The 16,662-nt window shown below is 35.6% G+C and overlaps 2 protein-coding genes and 2 pseudogenes across 3 annotated transcripts; 2 read left to right on the top strand and 2 right to left on the bottom strand.

Moving 5' to 3' along the window:
- Positions 1–2,172: 2,172 nt before the first annotated feature.
- LOC106337369 (probable galacturonosyltransferase 5) lies at positions 2,173–5,853 on the top strand. Of its 2 annotated transcripts, none has more exons than XM_013776468.1 (9): positions 2,173–2,570; positions 2,810–2,844; positions 2,952–2,996; positions 3,077–3,224; positions 3,303–3,355; positions 3,557–3,828; positions 3,959–4,313; positions 4,754–5,275; positions 5,383–5,853. In XM_013776468.1, exons 1-9 carry the CDS (start codon positions 2,459–2,461, stop codon positions 5,656–5,658), a joined length of 1,818 nt encoding a protein of 605 aa, XP_013631922.1. In that variant the 5' UTR covers positions 2,173–2,458; the 3' UTR covers positions 5,659–5,853. The 2 variants fall into 2 exon arrangements, with proteins under 2 accessions (XP_013631922.1, XP_013631921.1); XM_013776467.1 differs by having other exon boundaries at positions 3,303–3,373.
- A 168-nt stretch (positions 5,854–6,021) lies between these two features.
- Positions 6,022–7,070, top strand: LOC106336747 (photosystem II reaction center W protein, chloroplastic). The gene is made up of 2 exons (XM_013775676.1): positions 6,022–6,264; positions 6,593–7,070. Exons 1-2 carry the CDS (start codon positions 6,171–6,173, stop codon positions 6,898–6,900), a joined length of 402 nt encoding a protein of 133 aa, XP_013631130.1. The 5' UTR covers positions 6,022–6,170; the 3' UTR covers positions 6,901–7,070.
- Positions 7,071–8,736: 1,666 nt separating this feature from the next.
- LOC106339039 lies at positions 8,737–16,548 on the bottom strand (annotated as a pseudogene).
- On the bottom strand, positions 10,753–12,395 carry LOC106337778 (annotated as a pseudogene).
- Positions 16,549–16,662: the final 114 nt, after the last annotated feature.

The following is a 16,662-nucleotide window of genomic DNA, read 5'->3' as shown; positions in this document are numbered from 1 at the left end:
GTTTCGTTTTTTTTTTTTTTTTTTGGTGGGTGTGAACGGTATGGCTGAGAAATGTGTTTAGGGTTTACAAAGTCAAGCAGCGACTTTTCTTTTTTTACTCCTCTTTTTCGCCACTCTCTGCGATTTTTACTCGCGTTTATTTACCCTTTACAATAGACTAACATAGAGAAAAGTGAATCATCTGGTTAACATTTTCTTAAATAAATTATAGGGGAAACAAATGAGTTGACAGATTATTTGGCTATCAATGATTGGATGCAATAATTATAAAAATTCATACAAAATGATTACTATAAAATAGCAATAATTTTTTTTGTAAAATAAATTGTAATACATTGGGGTAAATCTGGACATCAAGCATTGGAATTTTTTGCTGGTTTTCAAAAACTTGCTATAAGCCTATACATAAAAATTATGAGACAAAATTTATGTTGAAATTATATCCAAAAAATATATGTAAGTCATTTTAGATGTTCTATAATTCAAATATTGTGATCAACCGACCTAACCGTTGTGGTTACAAACATTAATCGTGCTTAGATCATCTTTATTTTCACTTTTTATTATTTTAAAATAGAATTTGAAGTAAAAATGTTTCAACACTATTCCATTTTTATTCTATAACAAACAAATTTACTCTTAAATAGAGTATTATTAGAACTCGATTACATTATAGAGTTATTTTTATTTGAAGAAAAAATAGGGTAATCCATTGAAGATAATCTTAGTTGTAAACTTCTCATGATATTATGTATATTAGTTACAAATTGTTTACGTTCCAAATCCTAGAATGTGTGGAGTGTTGTCGTTTATGTCATTGTTTTGAATCAGAGTTGATTTCGGCCAGGTCCGTTACACGTCAAGTTGACTAAGCTTGAAAAGTCTGTTACAAAAGGCCTAATAGCTAAAACAGAACATTCATCGTCTCTAATAGACCTAGAGACAAAATATTTACAGAAAAGAGAAAGCAAGCTTATACAGAGAGATCAGGATACAATCACAGCTCTTGCGGTTTCGAGCTTTCCTCAGGTGTCAAATGCGTGTCATCGAGGTCTAACGAGGGATCAATGGCTGAAAGATCCCCTTCTTCTTCATATTCTATGTAATACTATTCTTCGGCGAACTCTTTGTGAACGTTCTTGTAATACCTGCACAAAGAAGACGTTGTAAGCTGTTGAATCGCATTAATCAGTAGTGAAAGCATGAAAGTTTTGTTCACTTCCCATACATGTTGGCAATAAAGCCTATATAAACATTTCTAGTGTGTTCTTACTTACTTTCGCGTGATAGATTGGTCGATAATCCTAATTTAGATCAAGTGAATAACTGGTCTTAATTGATTAAGAACTTGAATCGAAACCTTAACAGAACAATACAGTTAATCATTTTTTTTTGCTTAATTTCGAGCGTTACTAAACTATATTACCCATATTTTTTTTAAAAAAAATTATCAACAAATTGTGTCTGTTTTAAAATCGACTTTTAATTTTAATATTTTTGTATGATAAATTAGGTAGATGTTGGTTAAGATTTTTTGGTGATGTCATACTACAAATCATACAGTTTTTAGAGAAATTATAAAAATCAAATAAGAATATGAACCATAAATAAACAAGTGCATATAATTTTAACAAAAACAAATATTTTTATTAAGAAAAACTATAGTTCCAGCAGATCTCTAAAATGTTCTACTAAAAATAAAAGTGGTAATTCAATCAAATATTAAACTTTGTTGATATTTTAAATCAAAAATATAAGATGAACAATACCACACTACGTAATAGCAACACATAACATTTGTTATCATTAACTTATTTTCCCTTTTGCTTAATTTCAGTCCTCTTCATTCTGAGTAAACTCCGGCATCTTCAGTCAAATGGTTCCTCCAAAGTACAAGCTGCGAACTTGCACCATTGAATATGTTGTGGGCCATAGACTCAGTCAACGTGTCCATACATAAATGGCTGCTTGAGAGAACTTCCCGAAGAACCAATCAGAAGAAAGACGACCGTAGTAAATTTGCGCCTCCATCAACGGTATTATTGTCACATGCTTCCACATGTACACCGCCCCGCACCTGATCCCGATCGCCACTTGATCAATCCATTTCCCAAACAGAAATAATAAATACAAATTATAATTATTTATTTTTCTTTATTAAGTAAGCAAAATAAAAAGAAAGAAGAAGAAGAAGAGCAGAAGTCCCCCCTAACATGCACGAGGAAGAAGCTTTGAATCACAAGGAGATGAAAGCGTAAATAGAATTTTAGACTCTTCGCATCGCACTTAAGGATCTTGAAACCCTAATCTTTACATCGTGTACTCGATTGCTTGTTAATCAAGCAAGGAATCTCCGCGAGATCTGTGTGGGATGCGCTGTGCTTCTTCTTCTTCTTAGTGGAGAAGGATTAAAAAAGGAAACGAGGAGATAATATATGAAGAGAAGTTTCGCACATTGATGAATCAAATCCGTCGCTGGCGGAGGATTTTGATCCTCTCTCTGCTACTGCTATCCGTCGTTACTCCGATTGTCTTCCTCTCGAATCGGATCAAGAGCATCACTTCCGTCGGTGAGCTTCTTCTTGATTCCCTCTCTTCTTTTCTCTCGCGGATGCTAGATTGATTGATTGATTTGGAAATAGTATCACCTGTAGAACTGTTACTTTCATTGCGTTGATTGAATCTCTGGAATCGCTATAGGCTTGCTCAGTTGCTTTGATTGAATCTATGGAATCGATATAGGCTTTGATGTGATCTCAGCCTCTGGATTACGCATCTGAAAGTTGTTTTGGTTTTGTTTTCTTGGCAGATAGAGGAGAGTTCATTGAAGAAGTGTCTGACATTGTACGCATATCCTTGTTTTCTTCTCTTTTGATCCTCTTCAGGATCTCTTCAATATCTATTGTTTGATTGTGGCATGATTTTGCTTTATGCGTACCTCTCTTATGCAGAGATACAAGACGAATGATGATCTTAGACTTACCGCCTTTGAACAGGTTATGCTCGCTTCCCTACCTAGTCTTAGACCTTGTTGGAACATTCATTTTGTTGATTTTTATTTTGCTTTGTAACTCAGGATGGAGAAGGCTTCAAGGAGCCTAAACGAATTCTGAAGGATGATGAGTTGAATCCTGTGGTTAGGTCTAGTGTTTCTAATAAAAGTCATGATGGTTCGCAGTCTAGTGAGCGAGACAAAACACTTGTTCTCTCAGAAATGAGTGAGGGTAATATACTTTCAGTTTTGTGTTGCTTGTTGTCATTACTGTGCAAGCTTTCTTATTTGGAGATACCACGGGTTTCAGGAAACAGTAACAAAACCAAGGAGGAGCAAGCATTAGTTTCACAGCAAACCACTGTAAGCTCTGATACAGCGGTGCGTATTTCAGTTCAGTACTTGAGTAGTCATTGTCTTGAAGCAGTTCACAATGATAATTTTTGAAATAAAAACGACATCGCCATCACTTGTGAATAGGAAAGGCAAATTAGACTTTGAATCAAGATAGTCAGATCTCTGCTTTGTTTATGTATTTCGTTTTCCTTTTTTACTTTGTCTCAGGAGAAAATTTCAGCAAAAGATATTCAAGCTAGTCCTAAAACCAAGTTCCAGCGCCCTTTGGCTAAGAGCGAAAAGACTTCAAGGGCTCAGCTTGGACCAGCAACAGATGATAGGATAAAGGAGATCAGAGACAAAATCATCCAAGCTAAAGCCTATCTGAATTTGGCCCTTCCTGGGAATAACTCCCAAATAGTGAAGGAGTTGAGAGTTCGAACAAAAGAGCTGGAACGGGCTGTCGGTGATGCCACCAAAGACAAACATTTGTCAAAGAGGTAAGCACATGTTTATTGATTCAAAGGACTTCCTGTTCCATAGCTTTGGCATCTAATTTCATAGCCAACGTTTACTGAAAAGTTTATGCTGATTAAGAAGAGTCATATAAAAATGTTTTGTTTCTTTCAGCTCCCCTCAAAGACTGAAGGCCATGGAGCTTGCATTATACAAAGTCAGTCGGGTCTTTCACAATTGCCCTGCCATCGCTACCAAACTCCATGCCATGACTTATAAATCCGAAGAACAAGCTCGGGCGCAGAAGAAGCAAGCAGCACATTTAATGCACCTTGCAGCAAGGACTACCCCAAAAGGACTTCACTGCCTCTCAATGCGTTTGACAACAGAATACTTTACCTTGGATCATGAAAGAGCAAAGCCTTTTCAGCAAAGTTATATCAATCCTGATCTCTACCATTACGTTGTCTTCTCTGACAATGTTTTGGCCTGTGCGGTTGTTGTTAACTCTACAATTTCCTCGTCAAAGGTAAGATGCTTCACTTTTGTTCTCTTTCTCTCAACAGTTTCTGTTTTAATTCCTTTATACTTGTGGATTTGATATCTAGAGAAATGCCTTAGGCTTCTACCGTGGTTAATATCATAGGATTTTGTGCAGTAATGGAACTAGGAAACGAAGTTACATAGTGTGTGCTCTTTGTTAAATAAACAACTTCGTTCTTTCGGATTAATGTTCAAACACCTTGTCATGTTCTATGTTTTCATGTTTCAAAACTAATAATAACTCATATTGTTACTCAGTTATCATTGTCAAGCACACTATCTCGTATCATTACTTGAGCCACTTATTAATGCAGGATCCGTTTTTGATCAAAAACTTGTGGTTTGGTCTATGCAGCACGTAAGAGAATATTTCCAAATTTCTGCCGAAGCCACACATATACTAACGTTCTATATTGCTGCTTGCAGGACCCGGGAAAGATAGTATTCCATGTTGTGACGGATTCACTCAATTACCCATCAATCTCAATGTGGTTTATTTTAAACCCAGTTAGCAGAGCAACAATCCAAATCCTAAACATTGATGATATGAATGTCCTGCCTTTAGACCATGCTCAATTGCTGATGAAGCAAAACTCAAGTGATCCGCGAGTCATTTCAGCGCTCAACCATGCACGCTTCTATCTCCCGAATATTTTCCCAGGTCTGGACAAGATCGTATTGTTTGACCATGATGTAGTAGTTCAGAGAGACCTAAGTAGACTATGGAGCCTCGATATGAATGGGAAAGTTGTTGGAGCTGTAGAGACTTGTCACAAAGGTGAACCTTCATATATTGCTATGGACACACTCATAAACTTCTCAGATGCATGGGTTGCCGAGAAATTTGACCCTAAGGCTTGCACTTGGGCGTTTGGGATGAATCTGTTTGATCTCAAAGAATGGAGAAGACAGAATCTGACATCTGTGTACCTGAACTACTTCAACCAGGTATAACATTTCATTCCTTTCAAACTTGTTGAAGTGTGTTGTGTAGCTTTAAACCTGAAAGGAATCGTATTTACATGTGTGCGTGTGTGATTTGTTTTTGGGTGCAGGGAATAAAAAGACATCTCTGGAAAGCGGGGAGCTTGCCACTAGGTTGGTTGACATTCTTTGGGCAAGCGATACCATTGGAGAAGAGATGGAATGTGGTTGGGTTAGGACACGAATCAGGAGTCAAAGCAGGAGACATCGAAGAAGCAGCGGTTATACACTACGACGGGATCATGAAGCCATGGCTGGACATCAGGATAGACAAATACAAGCGGTACTGGAACATACATGTACCTTACCATCACCCATACTTGCAACGGTGCAACATTCACGATTGATTTTTCTAAACAGAGTTTCCCACAAAACTTAGGATTCGATTCAATTCATTTCTTTGTTGATGTTATAATTAGCTTCATTCTTTTTACAATATCTCATGTAAATTTTGGTACTTTTTGATACAATACAACACAATTATTTTTTGAGAGCTTAATGACAAGATTTGGTTAATAGCAGCGGAGTGTTGCTTTGTATGATTTGGATGCAGTTTAAATGTTTATTATGTTTTTATATATATAATCCACAACCAGTAGAGAAGAAAGAAAAAGATTGTGTTGGGAGGGAAAGAGATGAAATATGACACGTGGAGTGAGGCTATTGGTGGAATATGGATAGAATCATATCCGAGTAGGTGCTTTAGAGATTGTTTCCACCACTGATTGAGTCGTTAAGTTGGATTCAAAAAGCCAACACAAGCAAAGAAATCAAAAGGTTGTCTTGTTGCTATAGAAACACAAACACAGAAACCAAAATCTCAGACTGAAGATAGTTTGTATTTGTGTTAGAAAAGAAAATGGCTAGCTTCACTGCCTCTGCTTCCACCGTCTCTGTCGCTCGTCCTGCTCTCCTTCTCAAGCCCACCCTCGCCATCTCCGCTCCTGTTCTTGGTAAAGTTCTTTGCCTTTTACATTCTTTTTAAGATCTCATCTTATTATTTGGAACTTGATCCAGTCATGTGCAAAGGGAAAATCTTTTGGTTGCTTTATATTCGTTGATGAGTGATCTTTAGTAGTTTGGTGTAGAGTCAACAAAAAGTCAAAAAACATTTTGATCTAAAAGGTTCTAGCATGGTCAGAACAAACCAGAAGAGTATTTGGAATTTTCCTGATTGACTGTTGTGTGTTTTAAAAATGTATAGACCAGAGCTTGCAAGAACCATACTGGATTTGTAAGTAACTGGTTTTAGAGTTGTGAATTTTGCTTATTGCTGCTCAGGTTTGCCTCCAATGGGGAAGAGGAAGGGAGGGGTGAGATGCTCAATGGAGCCAAAGCAAGGAAACGTCTCAGCCGTGGGGGCTGGAGTTTCCGCGGCGGCGACAGCAGCTTTAACGGCTGTGATGAGCAACCCGGCCATGGCGTTGGTGGATGACAGGATGTCCACGGAAGGAACCGGACTACCCTTTGGGCTGAGCAACAACCTCTTGGGGTGGATTCTTTTGGGAGTGTTTGGTTTGATCTGGACGTTCTACTTTACCTACACTTCATCTCTCGACGAGGATGAAGAATCTGGTCTTTCTCTCTGAACATGAACATGTACTACTATAATATATGTCTCTTTTAGTCTTCATCAGTGTTCATCTCTCTCATTTTCCATTTCATGTCAGGACTTGAATCAACAATGATCTTCTTCTTCTGGTTTCTTGTTGTTAAATGAACACAAAAAATTTAATGTGTATTTTATATGAATGTTTCACAATCTGTCCGATGAAACGAAACGATCAAAAGGATGACTTAAAGAGCCAGTTAATGTTAATCAACCACTACCACTACGCCAGAGAATTATTTGGATTATAGTAATAACTTATGAGAAATGTATGAATTGTGTTCTTGATATAAAGAGAGTTACATAGCTTTATATAGTAGAGCTATATGAATCAAACAATAAATGTGAAGATCATATAATCATTAAGAAGAATATATGATGGAGTGATTATAGTGATTGAGTGAATCATATGAGTTATGATTGATACTCTTTCCTTGATATATAGAGTCTTCTAATGAACTTATTTTAATGATTATATTTGATGATCTTTGTTAATACACGAGGGATGAAGAAGGATGAAATTGAAAAATGACAAATTGTAGTTTGGGATATAAGTTCTTATGTTTATTGATATCAAACGATGAGTAATATACTCACAAAGGAGTAAAACCAAAGCTAAAGAGATAAAGAAAAGCCTAAAGATAACACTTATCTAAAACAATATCAATTAGGACATATAGAGTAATTATCTCCAATACCCCCCTCCCCCCCCCCCCCCCAAGTTGGAGCATGGATATTGTAAATGCCTAACTTGAGAAGAAATGCATTGAACTCCTTACGTCCTAATGCTTTGGTTAGAATGTCGGCAAACTGCTCTGTAGTGGGAACGTAAGTCACTTTGATAACACCTTTGGCTATTTCGTGACGAACGAACGAACAAATGATACCCATATGTTTTGTTTGTTCATGAAGAATGGGATTGGCACTGAGATGAATTGCTGACTTGTTGTCACAGCATATTGTGACTGCATCGGCATGAGGGAGTCCCAGTTCACGAAGAAGTTCCTTCAGCCATATAACTTCTTTTGTGATAGAACGCAATGCTTGAAACTCTGCTTCAGTAGATGAAAGAGATACACCCTCCTGTTTCTTGGTTTTCCAAGTAATCGGTGATGCCCCAAACTGTATAATCCAACCAGTAAGTGAGCGTCGACTTGTAGGGCATGCCCCCCAATCTGCATCACACCAGCCAGTTAAAGAAAACACAGTGTTAGCCCGAAAGATAACCCCTTGACCCACTGTTCCTTTTAAGTAACGAACCACTTTCAAGCCAGCAAGCCAATGTTCCTCTTGTGGTGTATGCATAAATTGTGAAAGAATGTGTACCGCGTAGGCAGGGTCAGGACGGGTTGCAAGAAGATATATAAGTCGACCCGTAAGGCGTCGATACTGCTCTGGATCTGAGAGCACCAAACCTGTAGCTTTCGCAAGCTTGTGGTTTTGATCCATCGGTGATCCAGCCGGTTTGCACCCAAGCAACCCACATTCTGTTATTATATCAAGCGTGTATTTGCGCTGAGACAAGTAAATTCCTAAAGAGCTGCGAGCAACTTCCAGACCAAGAAAATATTTGAGAGCTCCAAAATCCTTCCTATGAAAACAAGTTGATAGATATGTCTTGAAAGAATTGATCGCTTCTGGCAAGTCTCCTGATATGATAAGATCGTCAACGTAGACAAGTATCCGAAATGTAACCTTGGGGCTTGGGGGTGTCAAGAGGGGATTTTTTCTAACAGAGCTGCTGATTTTGCAGTGTTTATATGAACAAACTTTTATTTATAGGGATTTAAGGGGTGTCAGCTGACACCCTATTGAATCAAGTAGATCCACCACTGATTCCATCCCAATTTACATATGTTGATGGGTTTTCACAAGTCGTTGAACCCTTTCCGCCGCACTTTACGTTTGGTTTTGCTTTGTACCTTCCATCTTCTCCTTCACAACATGCCTTTACGACACTTCCAGTAAAACCTATTACGCAAAAGAAAAGAAAAATATATCAAACGTATTACGCATATCAAATATCAGTATTTATTATTACTAGGGGTTGGTCCGCACTACGGGCGGGTGAGTTTATAATTAAATTATTTATTTTTTAAATTTTATAAAACATTTGAAAAATTATTCGAAATTGAACATAATAAAATTCAGTTGTTTTATTTTTTTTGGTTTGAGTTGAAAGAGCTACTAACATTATTTTTAGAAAAAAAAATAAATTTAAAAAAAAAATAAAAAAATGGTTTATATTTATTTTTGTGATTTTATTTCACTTTGATATAGTTGAAGAAGACTAACGTAAGAATAACTAACACATTTTTCTAAGAGTTTCACATTTTTATAGCTTGAATTATCATCTTTGTATTGTTTTTATAAAATGTAGTTTAATTTTACTTATTATATGTGAAAGCTGAAATAGTAAATCGCGACCAATACATATTGTGCTAGAATTATAAAAACGAATTTGGTCATTTGTTTGTAATAAAAGCATTTGTCATACCGATTGTCTAGGTTGGACTGGTAACATGTTATTGTTGTTCTTATGCTCTTTTGTAATAATTTTTATTTCTTACAGTTCTATGGATCAAAACAAAATCCGGTGTAAATTATAGTTTTCAGATACTCGGAAATCGAAGACAGACTAAATAAACTGCATCATAATTTTTTTTTGAAAATCGAGATATCTGATTCGTGCCTACCCTTACTTGGAAGATTTACATTCGGAGGTTGTGTAAGTTTGAAGAGGGATGGTTGCTTTTCTTGTAACCGCGTAGTTGGATTCGCAGATTTTTTTTTTATTTCTTTCATCTAACAGGTAGTAAAGAGGGTTGATTGAACTTAGATTGGCTACAATATGGTGCTGCTGAATAGTTTTTGTTCATAGTTGCTTAGAATTGTTTGCTAAGTGGTTGCTAACTGTTAATTGTATTTGTCAATGATTTGGTTCATTGGTTATGTTAGTCATTAAATATTTTGTAGTTTAGTAAATTAGGTATTGGAATTTTCTGTTTTTGAGATTGTCTTGGCATTTTGGTGTTTTTATTTATTTTACGGGTGAGTTCTGGGAAAGCATTTTCTATCTGTTTTTAACTTGCTACTTGACCATTATTTTTGTTGGTATGTTGTTGGTATTTTGTGTGTTTTTGGTGCAACTAATATGTATAATTATAAAAGAAAGCGTGAAACCTCTATAAATTAATAATGTTGGGACTACACCAAAACTATAATTTTTTATTAGTGTATAGAGATATTAATTTATCGATATACTAATTGAACCAAAAACTTAATTTTGATACGATAAATTATATTATTTTATAGATCTTTTTAGTGTATATTAATTTATAGAGTATTAATTTAAAGAGGTTATACTGTATTTGCAAATAGAAAGAGGCTAACACTTGCCCGAATAAAAACACAGTAGAAGGCTAGATTTTTTATAGGTAAGTACAATTTTTTTTCATTTGTTTGTAATAGTAAACGTCTTATGATTGGAAGTAAAATTGTAAGGTCAACCTTAACTTGAAAGTGTATGTAGTGCCCACAATATCAGAGATGAACCGTGGGAGCTGTGGTTTTCCTCTGGGTTCACAACACCTGTAGCCTACATGGCAGACAGTGTTTTCTATTGAGATAAGGAATAGAACAACAGTGGTTTGTTAATGTAAATTATGTAAATATGACCAGCGTTTGTTTTCAAAGATTTTTACTAATTTTTAAATCCTTATGCGTTGTGCTTCTCTTTTCTCGATCTCAAGTCTCAATAATCTAGTAATTCTATTTAACATTTTTTATTATTGTTGTCGTTATCACTTATCAAATATATTAGTTTGAAATTTTATAGCTTTGCCAACAACCTAGACTAAAAGAGAAAAAGATAAATAGTTTTAGTTGTTATGTTTTTTTTTACCTAAGTTTTGTATTTATACAGTTCAAATACAGACCTTGAATTAAGATTCGAATTAAGCTTCACCACCAACACTTTGATATATTCCAAAACTTTGTCTACATTTATTGTCCACGTCACAGATATTGGTGAAAATCTCACCCATGGATTGCTCATTGCTCATGTTCCATCTATGATTCTTTCTTTTTCTGTGAAGATTACAATTTATATAATAAGACCGCTTGAGGGCTTGATCCATGAGCCTGTGGCCGACGCATATTCCCTGAGTCCCCACTCAGAAAACCCCTTTCTTATATTTGAATAGATCAGGCCGTACTGCTTCCACAAAGCTCAGCGGGTCAAGGAGGCACACTCCTACAACCAACAACAATAAAAAAAATTGTCTAGATCAAAGTTTCTTGCTTTATCATAGACACCGTCAGATTTGACGTGCCAAGCTTTGTAAAATTTTGCACATCACTTAACAATCTTATGCGTTTCCCTTGGAGTTACGCAACACTAAGACTAAGGAGGTCATCATCTAAAACTGAAGAAAGAGACTTGCTTTCAGAAGTCAGAACTATTAAGCGGGAATGTTATATGGAGAGTTAGAGTAGGAGAAAGTTTTACTCACCTGTTAGTTTAAGTTGGGTACTGATGTTTATCCCAACAGTGATATCAGCTCCAGATATGAACCCAACATCAGCCGCTTCTGGCCTGGGTCACCATATATCTGCATAGAAAGGAAAAAACCCATAAACATGAAACCTGCATTTTATCATTGATAGAAGATTAAATAAGAGGTTTAGAGGGTGCTCTATATTCGCTTCAGATGGGGGATTGATATTCCCTAAGGCAAAGAAAGCTCCACCAAATATGACAATCATCTTCACCGTACTCGCTAATGAACTATCACGTTTGATGGGCTAAGATGAAAAGAAACAATCATGGTGACAAACTCAAATTGAGTTTTAGTTAAAGATTATGATTCTTACTATTGCAAGATTGAACAGTGGTCCAAGGGAAAGAATGGTGACTTTACCCAGATAGTCAGAGACCCTCTCTACGGAAACTGAACTGCATTTTTGTCACATTTATTTCTACTCAGAGGAAGAGAGACATCTCCTTGCCCATTTTTACCGTGCACAAAATCAGCTACAGGGGGAATCCCATCTTGGATCAAAACAGCAAACACATAAAATAGCTAAGTCATAACAACAGTTTGACTTTGTAGCATGTAAAGGAAATAAAGATTTCTATTGTTTAATCTTCAAGAGAGGAGAGAAAGATCGTACTTTAAGGGTTCGGAGCTTCCTACTGTGACTGGAACATCAGGGTATCCAGCAACCTCCCACTATTGTTTTGCATAAAGGATAAAAAAGAGAGAAATCACAGCCACATCACGAGAACATAGATATAGTGATGCGTTGTACATACCCAGAGTAAGGCGTTGTTTGTCGCATCTTGTGTTGAAACTTACCAGACATAGTACTTAGTCTTAGTAACTTTGTCATTATATATTGTCGCCATGATATCTGCTAACCAACACATATAATATAAACAGTAATGTTATAACCATGTTTGTTGCCGCTCATGTCCTTAAGATGTTATAAGCTCGTTGAATGGAGAGCTTCTGAGTTCTTCCAAAGCTCGTCCTCTAAATCTGAAAACCATAAAACAATACAAAATAGACAGTACTCAGAAGGCAATTCATTTATTTGGAAGCAATTCATCAATCAGGTGATAAAGAATTAGTTCTGAGAATATACTTATAAAAAACGTAAATCATAAGCAGAGGTATAACAGAGCATCAAGTTGAACAATTACAAATATTTTTCCCCGGAATTTTACTATAGAGCCGGTAAGCTCTATCTCCACAGCGGCATCTTCTACCCATTCTACCGTCATATCCTTATCTTCTGCATCGTTGCGTCAGTACTTCTTTCACTCACGCCGTGCCTTATCTTTCAGTGATGTCTCTATGCGCGATTCTTTGGATGAGCCCGGTGTGATATGGCGTCGACTATGTGGATCTGAATTTGGGCACGAATATCGTTTAGGAGGTGGGTTTCATGTGGTGGTTCTACGGGGGGGGGGGTGCTTTAGCGGCTGACTCGTGTATGGTTTACTGATGGCAGCCAGGAAGATGTGGAAACCCGCAAAAGACTTCAGATTAGGGCTCAGAAGAGAGCTCGAAGTGGAGACGTTTGCTCCTTACTGCAAAACTGTCTTTTGGAATACGGAGATGGCTCTTCAATCGTTGGATTACTATAAAAGGTTATCAAAGTAGTGGATCAGTAGTGTTAAAACAATCATAAATGAGGTTGATTGAATTCAACCTATGCCGGTTACACAGCCGCAGCTGAGAAGATGGTATGGAACATTGATCGGTGGCTACGTTGTTTTCAGAAAAGATGAAGCTGAGTTTAACTAAAAGCCCAACGAAGGATAAAAATAAAAGTCTAGTCCAGGTAAATTAACAAACCCGGTTGTTGCATGTTTTTACCAAGGTTCGATTTTTCAACTCGATCCTATCCGAAACGATTTTTTAAAATCTGATTTATATGATTCAGATTGGTTTAAATTATTCTAAATCACTTAAAATTGGTTAAAATCAATCTAAAATTGTCTACATATGTTAAATTAAGCAATAATAATATTACAAATCTACAATTTATCTACTTTCTTCTGTTTTATATCTCTAATTTTGATAATTCATCACAATAATTTTATAATTAAACTTAAAAACTAAAATATGTCATATAAATGTATACAATATATAAAATAATTCAATAATTTGCTAACGCCTAGACCTCGCATATACCCCGAATAATTCACCTAGTCGCTAGTCCTCTATAAAGCGCCTAGTTACTGCCTAGCGATTTTTAGAACGTTGGTTTTTATTAATGCCACATGGCAGAAGAAACCCCGTGCTTCCTGATCATGTGGAAGGCTGTGCTTAAAGCACAAGTATATTTTATATATATAAGATAGTATACACAATTTAACTGAATTTTTTGTCAACTCACTAAACGTCAAGTTTAATTTATTATACTCCCTCCCCCTCCGTTCCCAAAACTAAGATTTTTTTTGATTTTTTATTGTTCTACAAAGATAGGTTTTCTATATTGTTAAGATATTTTTTTATCTTTTGAGAACCATTAATTGAGAATATTGAATTGATTAAATTTTATTGGTGGAAAATTATTAGAAAGTGTATAATAAAGTAGGAAATAAATTAAATTATAAATATTTATTAAATTTTTAATAAGCGTGCATACTCTAGAAAATCTTACATTCGAGAACAACAGAAAGAGTAGAAAATATCCATGTTCAAAAACGCGCCGCCGAGGACCGGAAAATTGCCGGAAAAGCGCTACTCGGCCATCAAATGTGGTGAAATGAAGAAATTCGGTGAAAAAATCGGATCACAAAAAAATCTTCAGTTATTGCACATTTCGGCCTCTGAATCGATTAATATGCATAAATCTATGAAATTTGCATGGAAACAGCAAAAAAAAAACGGAGAAAAGTGATCTTAAATCCGTCAAAATCAAAGAGCCGTTGTGCTTGAAATTGCAGGAAATCCTAATATTGTAAAGAGGAAGACGAACTCGAAATGATGAAACTACCCCTCATTTAACTTAAAACATCAAAAACAAGTAAAAATGGTATCCATGCTGTTTGAACCCGGGTTGTTTGCCAATAAAAGATCAACATAACCGCTACACTATGCGATTCTTGTTGTATTTCTTAACCAACGCGTATATATCTCTAAAAGAAATCGCCGATTAATCTCCGTATAATTTCCGATTTTTTCATTCTGCGCTAGGCGTAACCCGAGCAACCCAGCGTACGAGGAACGCCTAGAGAGTTTCCGAACAGGAGAAAATATTATCAAAATGGGAGTACCGTATTTGGAAGGTGAGTTAAAGAATTGCATAGCTGAACCGTAATAATCAGCATAGATAATCTTAGGGGGGTTATTGGTTTAAGAATTTTTAAAGAATTATAAAATTTTAAGAATCCATGGTTATTAGTTTATGGATTTTAAAAGTCTTTCCAAAATCCATTGTTATTGGTTTAAAGACTTTTAAATTCTATTCAAATCTTTTGTTATTCAAAAAGTTTAGTTTTTATTGATTTTACTATTCTATTAAATTCTATGGTTATTGGGAACTAAATTCTTTATGTTTTTACTCATAAGCTAGACTTTGAAAATAACATGTCTACTCATAAGATTTCTGAAATCTGTGTACTAATTGTCACGCTTTATGATATATATTTTTCTTGTTTGACATGTGATTTTCAGAAGATCTCTGTGTCGGTAAGTTTCGTATTTGGTGTGTTCTAACATAATTTTTCATTTGTATGAGTGGTGTATAAAAAATATGTCATGTAGTATGAAGATAAAAAATGATTATTTTCACAACATAACTAAGAACAAACCATGCATAACACAAATAACCAATACCATAAAATGTATTTGTCTATGTAAACACACCAAACGATAATATAATAGGGTCTCATAAAAATTCATTGTTGAAATTTTCTACAACTTTTTTTGTACCTTATAAGAAAAAACTTTTGAAAAATTATATTGTGGAAATTCTTAATAATCAATAATAATCTGTAGAAACAATACACAATATTTGAAAGAAATTAGGAAACATTTGTGAAATATACTAAACTTTTAAAAATCTGTCAACTTCTAAAATCACTAACTCTTTCCAAATTCTGGTTCCAATAACCCCCCCTTAGCATGAGTGTACTTTTGCCAGTCACAAGGCCTTCCTGGAGCTTAGCATTGTGAAGCTTGGCAATATTGTTCAGCGGCTTAAGACAATGATTCCTTGTGTCATAGAGCCATCTATATCATCACTGAATCGCTCTAACAGAACCGCCGAACAACCGATCGGAAGGTTTCCCGGAACCACCAGCGTCACCGCACCTTCCTCTATCAAGGCCTAGGATTAAACAAAACCGATAGTTGATAAACGAATGTTATTAACGTTTAAACACAATTCATTTAACGTAAATGTTTCCTACTTACGCTTGTCACGTTGATGATCTTGTTAATGACGGATGGTACCAAATCAATGGCGTGTTTATAACTCCGAAATGCTAATAGAGGGTAATTATAATCGTTTCCACCAATTTCTCCCACGAAAAATAGAGATTTCTTAAAATATTGGTCACAATCTGCCAAAATAAACTATATTATGCCAAAAACACCATCAAATTTTTAATTAAGGTAAATTATCTGTTACAAATCAAATGATTTCTTCTTTTTTTTTGCTAAATGTTTGTGCAAACTCTTACATAATGTCTGAATTTCCTTACAGTGTACTTTTTATCTAAGTATGTGTCAGGTTTACCGTTTTGTAAAAATTGACAGAAATAATCACAACCATCAGTTTTTTTTTCCGGTTTCTTGTCAGGTATTTTCCCAAATCTAAAACTGTTATTTTAGTTGTGTTCTCTAATATATATATATATTTACCTCGTTTTGTTTTACAAAGAGAAGGTTTCAATTTCTTGAACCAAGCTGAACATCCAATGTCTTATTCGTCAACGAGGGTACTGAAAGACCTCTTTCTTTCAAAAAGTTAAAGTCATTCGCCGTTGCTCCAGCCACTGTAAAATTTGCTCCTTCATTGAAATCCACCGAAAAGTTTGTTCGCACGCTTTGGAGAGATATGGTGTAACGTACGGTAATCCGTTTGCCTCAGCTGCACGTAGTGACATATACAAATAAATAAGAGGCTTTAGCCATTGTAATACTTAAGCGAAAATGAAATAACAAAATACATTTCTCGACTTCATCTTCCTAAGTTTATTTTGCTTTTAAAACGGAGAGTG

The sequence above is a fragment of the Brassica oleracea genome, chromosome C4 (assembly GCF_000695525.1).
Source record: "Brassica oleracea var. oleracea cultivar TO1000 chromosome C4, BOL, whole genome shotgun sequence".
In the NCBI taxonomy this organism is placed as follows: Eukaryota; Viridiplantae; Streptophyta; class Magnoliopsida; order Brassicales; family Brassicaceae; genus Brassica; species Brassica oleracea.
Note: the sequence above shows the minus strand (reverse complement) of the source record. Positions and strands in the feature narration are given on the sequence as shown.